Source organism: Oratosquilla oratoria, chromosome 21, assembly GCF_046742065.1.
Source record: "Oratosquilla oratoria isolate Oo_2021 chromosome 21, ASM4674206v1, whole genome shotgun sequence".
Lineage (NCBI taxonomy): Eukaryota > Metazoa > Arthropoda > Malacostraca > Stomatopoda > Squillidae > Oratosquilla > Oratosquilla oratoria.
The window spans coordinates 47,721,085-47,734,620 of record NC_134797.1 but is presented as its reverse complement, the minus strand read 5'-3'; the positions used below and the strand labels follow the sequence as shown (position 1 = coordinate 47,734,620).

The 13,536-nt window shown below is 42.0% G+C and overlaps 1 protein-coding gene and 1 pseudogene across 3 annotated transcripts in view; both read left to right on the top strand.

Moving 5' to 3' along the window:
• spn-E (tudor domain containing 9 protein spindle E) overlaps positions 1 to 13,536 on the top strand; it is a 99,407-nt gene that overhangs the window by 68,177 nt on the left and 17,694 nt on the right. For all 3 annotated transcript variants that reach the window (XM_076204836.1, XM_076204838.1, XM_076204835.1), the window contains exons 23-24: positions 7,288 to 7,422; positions 12,118 to 12,234. In XM_076204836.1, the coding sequence (XP_076060951.1) occupies positions 7,288 to 7,422; positions 12,118 to 12,234 (252 nt within the window). The remainder of the gene's footprint in view (positions 1 to 7,287; positions 7,423 to 12,117; positions 12,235 to 13,536) is intronic.
• Positions 8,922 to 10,548, top strand: LOC143036651 (uncharacterized; annotated as a pseudogene).

Sequence of the window (13,536 nt, the reverse complement as noted above, 5' to 3'; positions counted from 1 at the left end):
TGACGAAGTTCCGAATGGCCACCCCAGAGTCCGTAAGGGCGTCTATCAGGGAAGGGAACTTCATGGTGTCGCTGGACCTCCAAGATGCATTCCGCCCAGCTATGCCAAGAACACCTGAGAATGGTCCTAACCTTTGTCCTGAAATTGGGCACAGTAGTCAACCCGGAAAAGTCAGATTTCTTACCAGAACAGAGAGTCACGTACCTGGGTATGGTCCTGGACTCCTCCCTAATGGAATCCTTCCCAGTAGGAAAGGGGATCCCGAATCTCGCATCTCTAGTTGCACAGGCACTATCGACCAGGTTCCTGACGGCTACACAATGCCAAATCCTCCTGGGCCATATGGCCTCCATAGAGAAATTAATCCCCTGGAGTAGACAAAGAATGCGACCGCTACAGCGGCTACTCAAGTCTCAGTGGGCCCCGCAAGAGGGAGAACCCCTACAACACATCTCCCTCACCGAAGAAGTCAAGGATTCTCTTCTCTGGTGGAAGGCCCATGCAACCTTCTCATGGGGATGCCCCTCGGCCCATCTCCCCCCGAAGTCCTCCTGTTCTCCGATGCCTCCAAGGAGGGCTGGGGAGCCCACCTCAACGACGATCACATCAGCGGTTCCTGGTCCACAGTCGAGCGGACAGCCCATATCAATTGGCTTGAGTTGAAAGCAGTACTCCTGGCTCTCCGTCACTTCAAGGATCAAGTCTCAGGAAAAGTAGTGGGCATAATGTCGGACAATTCCTTGGTAGTAGCCTACCTAAACGAGCAAGGGGGGCACAGTCTCCCAGGAACTATGCCTTCTGATGATGGACATCCTCAACCTAGCCAAGAATCTCCAGGTGTCACTCAAAGCCCGTTACATCCCGGGGAAGAGGAGTGTCTGGGCGGACCACCTCGGCAGGAAGAATCAGATAATCAACACAGATGGTCCCTCTATCGAGAGGTAGCGAACTTCATCCTCAGCAAATGGGGCTCCCCTCTAGTGGACCTTTTTGCAATGAGATGGAATCACCAACTCCCAATATATTTCAGCCCTTTCCTGGATCCTCTGACAGCAGGAGAAAACCCTCATCTGCAAAGTTGGGACAACCTGGACTCCTACGCTTTCCCACCATTCCCTTGCTCCAGAAGGTACTCCTCAGAGCAAGACACGCATCCTACCTTCGGATGACTTTGATCGCTCCTTGGTGGCCCGAAGCCCCATGGTTCCGGACGCCCTCTAGCTAGCCGTAAGAGAGCCTCTGGCCCTTCAGGGAAGACCAGATCTTCTGTATCCACCCATCAACGGGCCTTGGCACAAGAACCCTTCAGCACTCAATCTTCACGCGTTCAGACTATAGTCCAGATCCTCCTAAAGAAGGGTTTTCCCAGAGAAGTGGTTGAGGACATGTCCGCTCCTATTTGCTCTTCCTCAGCTAACCTTTATCAAGGGAAATGCGCCTTTGCAAAATGGTGCCACTCCAGGAAGTTAGTCCCAGTTCGAGCCACCATTCCTGAGATCGCCTCCTTCCACGTCCTCAGGAAGTCCAGGAAGATCTCCCTCTCGGCGTTACAAGCCATCCGGACCTACCTCAAGAGAACCGAACATCTTCGACCAGAATTAAAGTGGTTGTTCATCTCTACTAAAGGTAGCCCATCACTAAGAATTCCATTTCTTACTGGACAATGGAAGTCATCCGCAGAGCCTGCGACATGAACCACACAGATTGCCCATGACCTGAGGGCAGTAGGGACCTCCCTAGTCATCAGTAAGAATCGGTCAGTCAACCAGGTTCTTCAAGCAGGTATATGGAAGAGCCAGAATACGTTCACTTCCTTTTACCTCAAAGAAGTTATGCGGGAATCTTTAGGGAACTTATCTTTGGGCCCCATAGTGGCCGCCCAAGAAGTCCTGAAAATGATATACCCCTCCTCAAGAGCACACAGCCGACCCTGACAACTCATCCAGGTTCTGGCTCGGCAACTGCAGGGATAACTTTCTAAAATCCTTCTCATACTCTTACATTCCCTTACCTCACCCGCGGGCTCTCAAGCATTCCAAGGGAATCAATTCAAGCCCTTCAGTGGTACAAAAGTGATTATAACCTTTCTGTCTCCACTCCAGGGAACAGAAAGGGGTGCACTTCAAAGTGAGGGGAATGTATAGGGGTCTGGTCAACATAGTCTTAGCACACTAGATTTTCCTTACAGCGGTTTCCCAGGCTAGATAACAACTTCCTTCCCTCCTAAGTCCGAGTCTCCTAGTGTAAGGAGTACCGAAGAGTTTGTATTCTTCGGAACAAATGTAATTTTCGCAGGAAAATTAATTTTTCCCTGATACAAACCTGAGGTACTCCTTACCTTTAATGGCCCTCCTCAACCACCCCTCTAAACAGTTCCTTCTCCTTGCCTGACAACCTTGTGCTTAAATCATACCTGGCTCAGAGAATGGTTATAGTGTGCGAGACTTGTGGTGGAGGGCAAGGGCCCCCCCCCTTGCCCCAATGGGGCCCCTTACTGAGGATAAGTGTTGCCCAGACCCAGAGTGAGGATTTTAATTTCGCAGTAGAAATATTCGCGCTACGCGAGAGTATCCTAGTGTAAGGAGTACCTCAGGTTTGTATCAGGGAAAAATTAATTTTCCTGCGAAAATTACATTTTTCATGTTTATATATGTATTTCGTGTCACTAAATCCAAATATCACATTAGTTTTGACGTAACATCGATATTTCTTTATTTATTCTTGATTTTATATTTTATTGTTATATACGCAACCTTTCTCTACAGTAGTTAATTGATTCAATCTACTTTAGCATTCTAAGAATAATTATACAACATCTAGTATTTTTTTCATAATATGAAGTGTATTTAAGAGATACAATATTAGTAAAAACAAAATAAACAACACAACTTTGCACTGCAAGTGTTTTGATGACTCTTCTCATGATTAGAAGTGCTTTGACGATCGAGATTTTCTAGAATGCATGCTTTCGTCTTTTCTGACTAGTGACCATATGTAATCTCCCATCATAGCAGTATTCCATCGTCCTTGATATCTTCTTTCCATAGTTGCGATATCCTGATGAAATCTCTCGCCATGCTCCTCACTGACAGCCCCCAAGTTTTCAGGGAAGAAATCTAGGTGAGAATGCAAGAAATGTATCTTCAAGGACATACGACAACCAAGTTTCCTGAAGTTCTCAATAAGCTTTGCCACTATTTGTTTATAATTAGGGTCCTTGTGATTTCCTAGGAATCCACGAACTACATCACGAAATGAACACCAAGCTTCTCTTTCAACTTTCGTCATCGCTCTTTCCAGTTTCTCCGACTTCAACATTTTGTTTACCTGGGGTCCAACAGATATACCCTTGAGCTTAGCCTCAGATAGCTTGGGAAACATGAGACAAATTTCTTGGAAAGTTTCGCCTCCAAAATCCAAAGCCTTCACAAACTGTTTAATTAACCCTAGCTTGATATGAAGTGGGGGTAATAAAACTTTTTTCGAATCTACTAGAGGCTGTCTGAGAACATTTAACATTCCTGGCTGCAGTTCAACTCTTGGGGGCCAATGAACTTTATTATAATGATCATCATCAGCCCTGCTGTCCCATAAACAAAGAAAACAGGAATACTTTGTGTATCCCCCTTGTAAGCCAAGCAAAAAGGCTAGCATCTTGAAATCACCACAAACATCCCATTTGAATTCAGCATAATTGATTTTTTCAAGAAGCTGTTTGACATTATGATAGTTTTCTTTCTTCTGTACTGAGTGTGCAAGAGGCAAAGATGGGTTTTTATTTCCATTGTGGAGCAATACTGCTTTGAGACTTCGTGTTGAGCTATCTATGAACAGTCGCCATTCTGCAGGATCATGTTCGAGTCCAAGGGTCATAGTAAATTTTAAATTCTTCATGTCGTTTCCGGTACACACATGTCCTGCAGTCTTCTAGTAGATTCCATTCTTTCATCCTTGATGTAAGAAGCTCAGCTCCTGACTAGTAAGACCTAAGTCTCTGATTAAGTCATCTAGCTCACTCTGACTTGGAAAGTGAGGCTCTGAAGTCGTTCTTGGTGCAAAATCTTCGTCTCCCATTTCATGGCTGCTGCTACCTGCTGACCCTTCAGATGAAATTTCCATCACATCTTCCATCTGGAAAGAAAGAAATAACTAAATATAGCAACTTCAACAAAGACGAATAGCATTAGTATTCCATATATCTTTAGGAAAGTGAATGTATATTAAGTACTTAATATTGAAGTTAATTAAAAGTAAAGAGAGTATGATAAAAATAAACTTGCATTTTCTGGTGGTTGTGGTACTGGTAAGCTATCATCATGTGGGACAGGTGCTCTAGATGATGGTATGTCTGGATACTGCAGAGCTTGTCTTCCTTTCACTTTCCTGTACTTCGTCTCATCAATCATACAAAAGTAGCAGTCGTCGTGATGGTTCTTCGGCTCTCTCCATATTCTAGGAATGGCAAAAGGCATTGCCCTTCCTGTACCTCTCAGCCATCCTTCTAGAGTAGATCGGCAGCTTCCACATATCACATGAGGTGCCCATGCGTTGTCCTGGTCACTCATGGGCATTCCGAAATAGAGTCTGTACGCTATCCACACTTTAGCACCTCTCACGATCTTATGTAGTACTTGTTTTTTCTCAATATAATAACCACACACATAGCAAAATGTATCAGGAGAATTTTCACATCCTCTAGTAGCCATCTTAACAGGTAAATAGTTCAGTCATTGATCTGAAAGAGAAAATTAGATAAACATTTAGTAGCAGACCACATAACAATTCCAAAATATACATGGTAACATTGAAATTATATGTATTTCTATAATGGTCGATGATACAGAAAAAATAATTGCATATTTGAAATCAGCAGGAAAAATGGATTAATAAACTCTAAAAAAAATACAATAAACAAAACTTTTGAAAAAAAATGTTACGTTGTGTTATGAGAGCAGGGAAGGCACCTGGGTTAAGTGTCATGCTGAGTGCCTAAAAAAGGGAGGTATGATGGTGAGCTGGCTGGTGAGGTTGTTTAATGTTTGTCTAAAACATGGTAGAGTGTCAGAGGACTGGATGAGTGCATCTATAGTTCCACTTTACAAGGGAAAAGGGGACAAGTGTGAGAACAACCACAAAAATGGCCCCAGCACTTTCAAACCTGTCATATGAGTGCATCTATAGTTCCACTTTACAAGGGAAAAGGGGACAAGTGTGAGAACAACCACAAAAATGGCCCCTGCACCTTCAAACCTGTCATATGAGGGGAGACTGGCTAAATTGAAATTACTGACTTTGGAACAAAGAAGAGAGGCAACGTACTGACCATCTACAGAATCATGAAAGGCACAGAAGTCCTTGATAGAGAGGGCTTATTGAATTGGGACAAGAGAAACACAAGAGGGCATGAAAAAAAACTCAAAGAATAGTTATAGAAGAGACCTGAAAAAAAAATCCACATACTGTTAGACTTCTGGAACAAACTGGACAAAACAATAATGTGTGCAAAAACCATACACAAATTAAGAGCAAACTAAGACACTGAGATACAGAGACAGGACACCGTAAGCATAGCTTCCATTCCTGTAAGATACAACTAAGTATATACATACATACACACAATATCTTGAAAAGATTAACATTCTGACAGTTTAGCTTCAGATCAGGATGGTTATGTGTTGAACCTTTTAAGCTTTTACTTGAGAGAGATTGATGTGCTGCAGGAGAGAGAGGGCTGGGTGGACTGCATGTACATGGACCTAGAGAAGGCATTTGATAAAGTACCTCACAATTAATTTATGTGGAAATTGGAGCATGGAGGAGGACTGAGAGACAAACTACTAGAATGGATTAAGGGCTTTTTAAAGGAAAGATGCATAAGGAGAGTAGTAAAGAATAAGATTTCAAGCTGGAGAGCAGTAATGAGCAGAGTACCATAGGGTTCAGTGCTTGCACCAACAATGTTTTTTGTCTGTGTAAATGACATGATAGAAGGAACATCAAGCTATGCCAACATTTTTGCAGGTGATGCAAAAACCATGAGAAGAAAAATTAGCACAGCAGAATATTGCAGAAAGATCTAGATACCATTTTTGCATGGGGCCAAGAATGCAAAAAAAATAAAAGTACTGGAAATGGGCAGTATCGGCAAAAGGTCATCCTTAAATTATTCTTTGGGAAGCAAACACGTTACAAAAGCAAAGAAGAGAAAGACTTGGGAGTATCGATAAAAAAAAAAAACCTGTCACCTGAGGGACATATCAGCAGGATTGTGGGAGAGACATATGGACTACTGCAGAAGATTAAAGTAGCATTCCATTATAAGGATTAGATTATGAAAAAGCTTGTTGAAACCCTGATATGTCCAAGACTATATATGTCAGTAGTATGGTCCCCATATAGAGTGAAGGATATAAACAAGATTGAGAGAATACAAAGGGCAGCAACCAAACTGGTCCCCAGCCTGGTAGATAAACCATACAGGGAAAGAGTAAAGGTCACTAAAGGGGATAGATTGTATTGATAGAAGAGATCTGATTAAAGATAGGAGGGCTTTAAGAGGTAATGGAAGTAAATTAAGAAAGACCACATGTCAAAAGGATGTGAAGAAATACAGTTTTCCATATGTATAAATATTTGGAATAGCTTAGGTGATGTAGCACAAGCTCAAACAATACACGAGTTCAAATCTAAATATGATAATTGGAAATCAAAGATATAGATCAAGTTGGAACCATACATGAATTTGAGTCTAGGTTTGTTAGGAAATTAGAGAAAAGGAAATGACCCAACAAGCATTGCTCCTTTCCTGTATACTACAATTAGGTAAATGCAATTAGTAAATACACACACAGACACATACATAAATATATACACCAAGGGCTCTTTCTCCCTTACCAGGGAGGTAGCCATAGTCAAAAGGCATAATTCCACACCCACCCATTCAAGAAAATAGAATAGATGAATAAAATAAAAAATAGAATTTGTAGACTTTTGGTCACTCAAAAAAACCACTCAGCAGAGCAGAAAAACTAACACAATGTTGGTACACAGTTGGACTGATACAGACACATGTGTATACCACAAATAGTGATGTTACAAGCTAGACAACAGTTTAGTGTTTCTTACAGGAAAGATCTGTGGAACAGCTTAAGGGTCATTGCTGATCACCATCAGGACATGGTTTTCCAATCAGTGGAATGAAGCAGCATTTGTTTTCTGTGTGATGTAATAATTTTAATCCCCTCTTTTTTCTTTTCTTTTTTTCACTTTTCCATGATTTTACTTCAGATTTACAGTGTTGTCCATCATATTGTTCGCTTGGAGCTGTTGAATATAGAACAGAGGGGTGCTGTGATATCCATCAGTCAAAGTCTGAAAGATCAAGGCTTTGCTTTGTCTGCTGAAGAGCCTTATCTTTCCAAAGTAAGTATTTATTTATTAATGCATTTGTTTTGTAGTAGTGTAGCCTGTGTTAGAATTAGAAATGGAGAGGGTGAGTGGTTTGAGGTAAAGGTGGAACTTTGCCAGAAATGTGTCATGTTGTATGTGGTCTGTTCATGGTTGAAGTGGTGCAAGGGTAATGGGCCAAGGATTGGAGATGGTGAAAAGAAAATGGAGAAAAAATGGGAGATAGGCCAGTTGTTGTTTGTTGTCAACTCTGCACTTGTATCAGGATCAGAGGAGGGATTAAGATATGGGAAGTATGCAAAAGAAAGGAAGGTGAAGATAAATGTGGGTAAAAGTAAGATGATGAGATGTACAAGGGGAGAAAATGACAGCAAATTGGAAGTGAGTATTAAGGGAGAGAGGCTAGAGGAAGTGGATAGCTTTAGATAATTGGGGGAGCAAATGTGACAGGAAGGAGAGGAGTGGAGGTGGAGGTAGACTGTAGATTGAGAGAAGCCGTAAATGCCTTGGAGAATTAAAAAGTGTAATGAGAACTAGACATTTGGTAGTGGATGCTAAGAGGAGATTGTATGAAGGGGTGATTAGAGAGGAAGAGTTTAAATGTATTTGAGATGAAATGCCTGAGAAGTATGTTAGGGGTTTCTAGGCTGGATAGAGTGAGAAATGAGGAGGAGAGTGGAGATAAAAAAAGGAGTTGGGAGATAGAGTTGATGAAGAGTATTGGGATGGTTTGGACACATGGAAAGATTAGTAAAAGAGGTGAGGAAGGCAGAGGTGGAAGGAGTGAACATGAGGGGGTGACTAAGGATATTCTGATGCAACTTGGAGAGATTTTTCCTGTCTTCTCTTTTTCTGCATGAGGGGACAAATGAAGGGGGTCACTGATTAAATGAAGTCGCCTTGCTGTGGATGTGCTGTGTCTTGCTGCATTGCTTCTGACCCAGGGCAGTGGGCAAGACGCAGGGATGACCATCCAGGAGGAGCCAAGAAAAGGAAGAGGTAGGCATGGTGAATGGGAGTGGAGTATGTGGGGATGAAATGGGTGGGATTGGATTTATGCCTTTGACTTTGACTACCTCCCTTGTAAAGGAGGAAAAGTCCTACAAAGTATTTCAGCAGCTTTGACCCATCGTTTTTCACTCATATTTCCGAAATAACCATTCACATCAGCTTGATATATTAGCACAACCTAATTCACACCCTGCCCTAATTTTTGACATTATAGTGCATTGACAAGTGTATTTAATTATGGCGTTTACTCTTGATATTAAGTGTGTCGTAGCCAACACCTGTGAAGTAAATCGAACAAGTGAAGTTGTGACATCATCACAAACTACCTCGTGTATCCCATCGTCCTCCCCTTCCCTCCCACTATTACTCTCGTTTCCAAACCCCCCCCCACCACCACCACCACCATATGGTTTATGTTATCCTGGTGATCCAGGGACAGCAGGCAATATTACTCTCATTCCCCCATTGTTTGAGGAGAGTGGCAGATCCCTGTCATGTCCAACATGCCACGTTGCAGGTGTGGTTGTAAAACCGCAATTACATTGCGACTTTTACACTATTTTAATCGAGAGAAAGCAGCCAAGAAAGTACAGGTTAGTTTGGACAGGTAAGAAACGTTCATTTCCTATTGGTGGCAATGAAGTTTTCAATGTCATCCCTGTAATGTCTGCATTGAAAACGATAACTTGATAATTGAGCCTATATATGAAATATTACATCATGCACAAATATAATGTAAAGGTTTGCCTTCACCACACAGGCCTTATGATCGTGTCGCAGAGGCTATGGGGATGACCATGAATGCTATGAGGATGATGGTGAAGAACAGCACGAACTCTTGTTCTGGATCACCAACACCACCCATAACAGCCACTTCCGCAGCAACATCGTCTGGAACACCGATGTCCATCGCCACCATGGCCACCTTTGACAATTTCGCCATTGGTGCCATTCACCGGCATGTACACAACAAATTTGCTGCCAAACAACCCGTCATTATTGGTACGTTGAGTGAAGAGAAGAGGGTGGATATCATCCTGGAAGAAACCTCACAGACGACAGTGTGGCGATTACTTCACAGCATGGGGTTCAGGTATCAAACTTCACAAAGGAAAATGTACGTGAAGAAAGAAACTTTAGATATTGTGTGTCATCGTGTTAATGCTCTTCGATCACTCAGGAAGCATTGGAAGGAGGGGAGATTGGTGGTTTACGTCGACAAGACGTGGTTTACTACCCGAATGCACCACAGTAAAGAGTGGGTGGACACAACACAGCCTAACACCAGTGCCATCTTCAGCCGTCAAGTGCTCCCTGGGGAGGGTGAGCGCTTTGTGGTAGTAGCAGGTGGCACAGATGAGGGATTTATTGACGAATCATTTTTGTGCTACCCTGCCAAGAACAAAACAGGAAACTACCATGGTGAAATGAACAGCGCCCTATTCATTCGCTGGCTGACATCACAGCTTTTGTCAGCGCTCGTTGAGCCATCGGTGCTGGTGCTTGACAACACACCCTACCACAGTCAGCTGACCGAGGAGACCCGTTGCCCCACCACTGCCACAAGAAAAGTGAAGATCATGAAATGGTTGAAGTGCCACAGCCTACCATTCCCACCACATGCTACGTGCCCTGAGTTGCTACTGATCTTCAAGGAAAACAGGCCCAAGCCACGCTACACGGTTGACGAAATTATCCGATCATGGGGTCATGAGGTCATCTGTTTGCCACCAGCTCATCCAGAATTAAGCGCCATTGAACAAGTGTGGGGCTGCATGAAGCAACACATGCGTTCAACGTTACAGCGGTTCACTCGGGCAGACCTGCAAGCACGGCTCCAGGAGGCAAAGCTTATCGCAACTAAGGAGGTGTGATCGGGTGCTGTGAGAAGGTCCAGATCGTTCGAAGAAGAGTACTGGTCATTGGACAACATACATGAAAGTGTGGAACTTGTCATCATCACCATGGACAGCGATAACAAGGATGAACTGTTTATCCATAGTGGTATGGAATGAAATAAAATGCATGTCCAGTTATTATCTTAATTTCCCTATCCATCATATGTATAAACTTGTTATTGAATTCCCTCTCCGGGTGCATGGTATTCAATTATTATTACTTTTTTTTTTTTTTTTTTTTAGAGAGAGAGAGAGAGGAGGAGGGAGGAAATGGGGAGGAAGGAGGGAAGGGGAGGAGGATGGGATACATGAGGTAGTTTGTAATGACGTCACAACTTCACTCATTCGATTTACTTCACAGGTGTCGGCTGCTAGACATTTGATGTCAAGAGTAAACACCGTAAATAAATACACTTGTGAATGCACTATAATGTCAAAAACTAGGGCAGGGTGTGAATTAAACTGTGCTAATATATTATGCTGATGTGAATGGTTATTTCGGAAATATGAGCGAAAAATTATGGGCCAAAGCCGCTGAAATACTTGTAGATATATGTATGTATATTTATTCATTTAGTCATTTATTGATGAGTTTCTCATATTGGGGAGTGGAGAAATTTAAGCATCACATGTGGCATAAGAGGAAGAGTTGGATGTAGAAACAAGGAAGAGAGCCAATATGGATAGAATGAAGAGTACAGGTAACTCATTTTGTGACTTTGCATTGAGCAAGTTTGAGTCTACTTCATGTTGAAAATTGAGTTGTACATAAGTATGCATGTCTGTCTCTATACCATGAATGTATTTCAGGGATTTATTGAACTGGATATGGTAAAGGAGGGTTTGATTGTGACAGAGGGAGACGACAGGGAAATAACTGATTCGAGAAAAGAATGATAGGGCTATAGGAAAAAAGGATAAACAATGAGCATTGAAAGTGATGAAAGCTGAGGTACCTGAATTAGGTGGGTGTCATATGGAGTGTCTAACAAGTGAAGAGCAGTTATAGTGGATCAACTAGTGAGATTGTTTAATGTATGCCTAGGGGAAGGAGAAGTGTGCCAGTAGACTGGAGTGTATGTAAAGGTCAGTGTTCATGATATCAAGGAAGAAGGGATAAATATGAGTGTAATAGCATTAGAGGAATTATTCTGTTAAGTGTATTTGGTAAGACATGAAAGAGTGTTGTGAGAATTAGGAGGGGAATGACTAATTTGGGAAGATTAAATTTTAGTAGTAAAGCAGATATTCAAGAATTTTGTGCTGAAAAATGTGGATAATTTAGACTTTTATGGATTTGGAGAAGGCATGTGATAGGGTTGACTTAAAGACATAATGGGATGTGTTGCAAATGTATGGGGTAGAGGGAAGTCTGTGAGGGCAGTTAGTTTTTATGTGAGTAGTAGAGCTTATTAGAGTGAATGTTAGAGTTGAGTTTGGGCTGCATTATGGTTGTGTAATGTTACTATGGTTGCTCAATATGTAAATGGATGGGGTGGTGCATTAGGTAAACACCTGGGTGCTGGATAGGGATTTGATGTCTGTGGGGCCACCCTGGTGGCTATTGCTCAATACCCTTGGGGTCTGAGTCTTGTGTATAGGGAACCTGAGGTGTTGTATTGATTGAGGCCTTCAGTACAACATTTAATAGCAGCCTAGTTAACCAGTGTGCATTGCTGTTGCTTTTATTCAGCTGTTAGTGAGTGATTACAAGAAAAGGACCATTTTCTGTTGATCATGAGGATTTTCACTTTTATACTTCTGAATCCATTGTATGTATTTGTTACTTTTGTTTGTGCAGCAAAATCATGAACTGAGGGCCATTTACACAGACGAGGTTGAAAATACCCTGGAGGAAAATACAACTGCTATATCTTCACTTGACTTGGCATTCAGTGACAAAGTTGGTGGAAGAAAAGTAAGTAAACTTCACTGTCTGTTTGAAACAAATTTTAGATAAGACAATTTGCAGGCTTTGTAATTTTGTACTCTTATGATATTTTTATTCTTCAAGTTGAAACTGCGGCAGAAAGAGGAAGATGAGCAGAGTATTTTATGGAGTTAATAAATGTGAAGGAGGATAGGAGGGGAAAGGTGGCTGCAGTGGGAGACATTAAGAAAATGACAGTAATGAATGAGGAAAATGGGAAGAAATAAGAAAAGATTAGGTGAAAGCAGTTATTAAAATGATTAGAGCAAGCAAGGCACCTGGGTTAGATGTGTGTCATGTGGAGTGTCTAAAAAAGAGGTACAGTGATGGTGGACTGGCTGGTGAGGTTGAATAATGTTTGTCTAAAAGAGTGTAGGGTGCTGGAGGAATGCCTGTATAGTTCCACTGTACAAGGGAAAATAGGACAAGTTTCAGTGTAGTTTCAGAGGGAGCAGTTTGTTGAGTGTAGTTAGAAAGGCTTATGGGAGGGTTTTGAGTAAGAGGATTAGGACAGGTAGGGGTTGTGTGGATCAGATTTTTGTGGATAGATGGATATGTGAGAAAGCTTTAGTAAAGAATAAGGATGTTTTTTGGGCCTTTATGGATTTGGAAAAGGCTTATGACAGGGTAGATAGGAAGGCACTGTGGGAGGGTTTGCAGTTATATGGGATAGGAGGAAAGCTGTTAAGAGGAGTCAAGAGTTTTTACAAGAGCTGTGTTAGAAATAGAAATGGAGAGTGACTGATTTGAGGTAAATGTGGGACTTTGCCAGGAAGGTGTCATATCACTATGGCTGTTCAATGTGTACATGGATGGGGTGGTGCAAGAGGTAAATGCAAGGGTAATGGGCAAGGGATTGGAGATGGTTAAAGAAAATTAAGAACAATGGGAGATAAATCCAGTTGTTTGCTGACAACACAGTGCTTGTAGCAGGATCAGAAGAGTAATTAAGAAAGTGACAGAGTTTGGGAAGTTGAAGATAAATATGGGTAAAAGTAAGGTGATGAGATGTATAAGGGGAGAGGATGGCAGCAAATTGAAAGTGAGTATTAGGGTAGAGAAACTGGAGGAAGTGGATGCATGGGGGTGCATGTGGTGGAAAGGAGGAGTGGAGGTGGAGGTAGAATGTAGACTGAGAGAAGCAAATAAATGCCTTGGGGTATTAAAAGTATTTTGGGGATGAAGCTTCATAATGTCTCATGCCACAAGTACTCATTCATGTTACCAGTCATACTCAATCGATCAGTTGGTTGCATGTTTAGGGGTATTCTATGTTAAACTAATTTCATT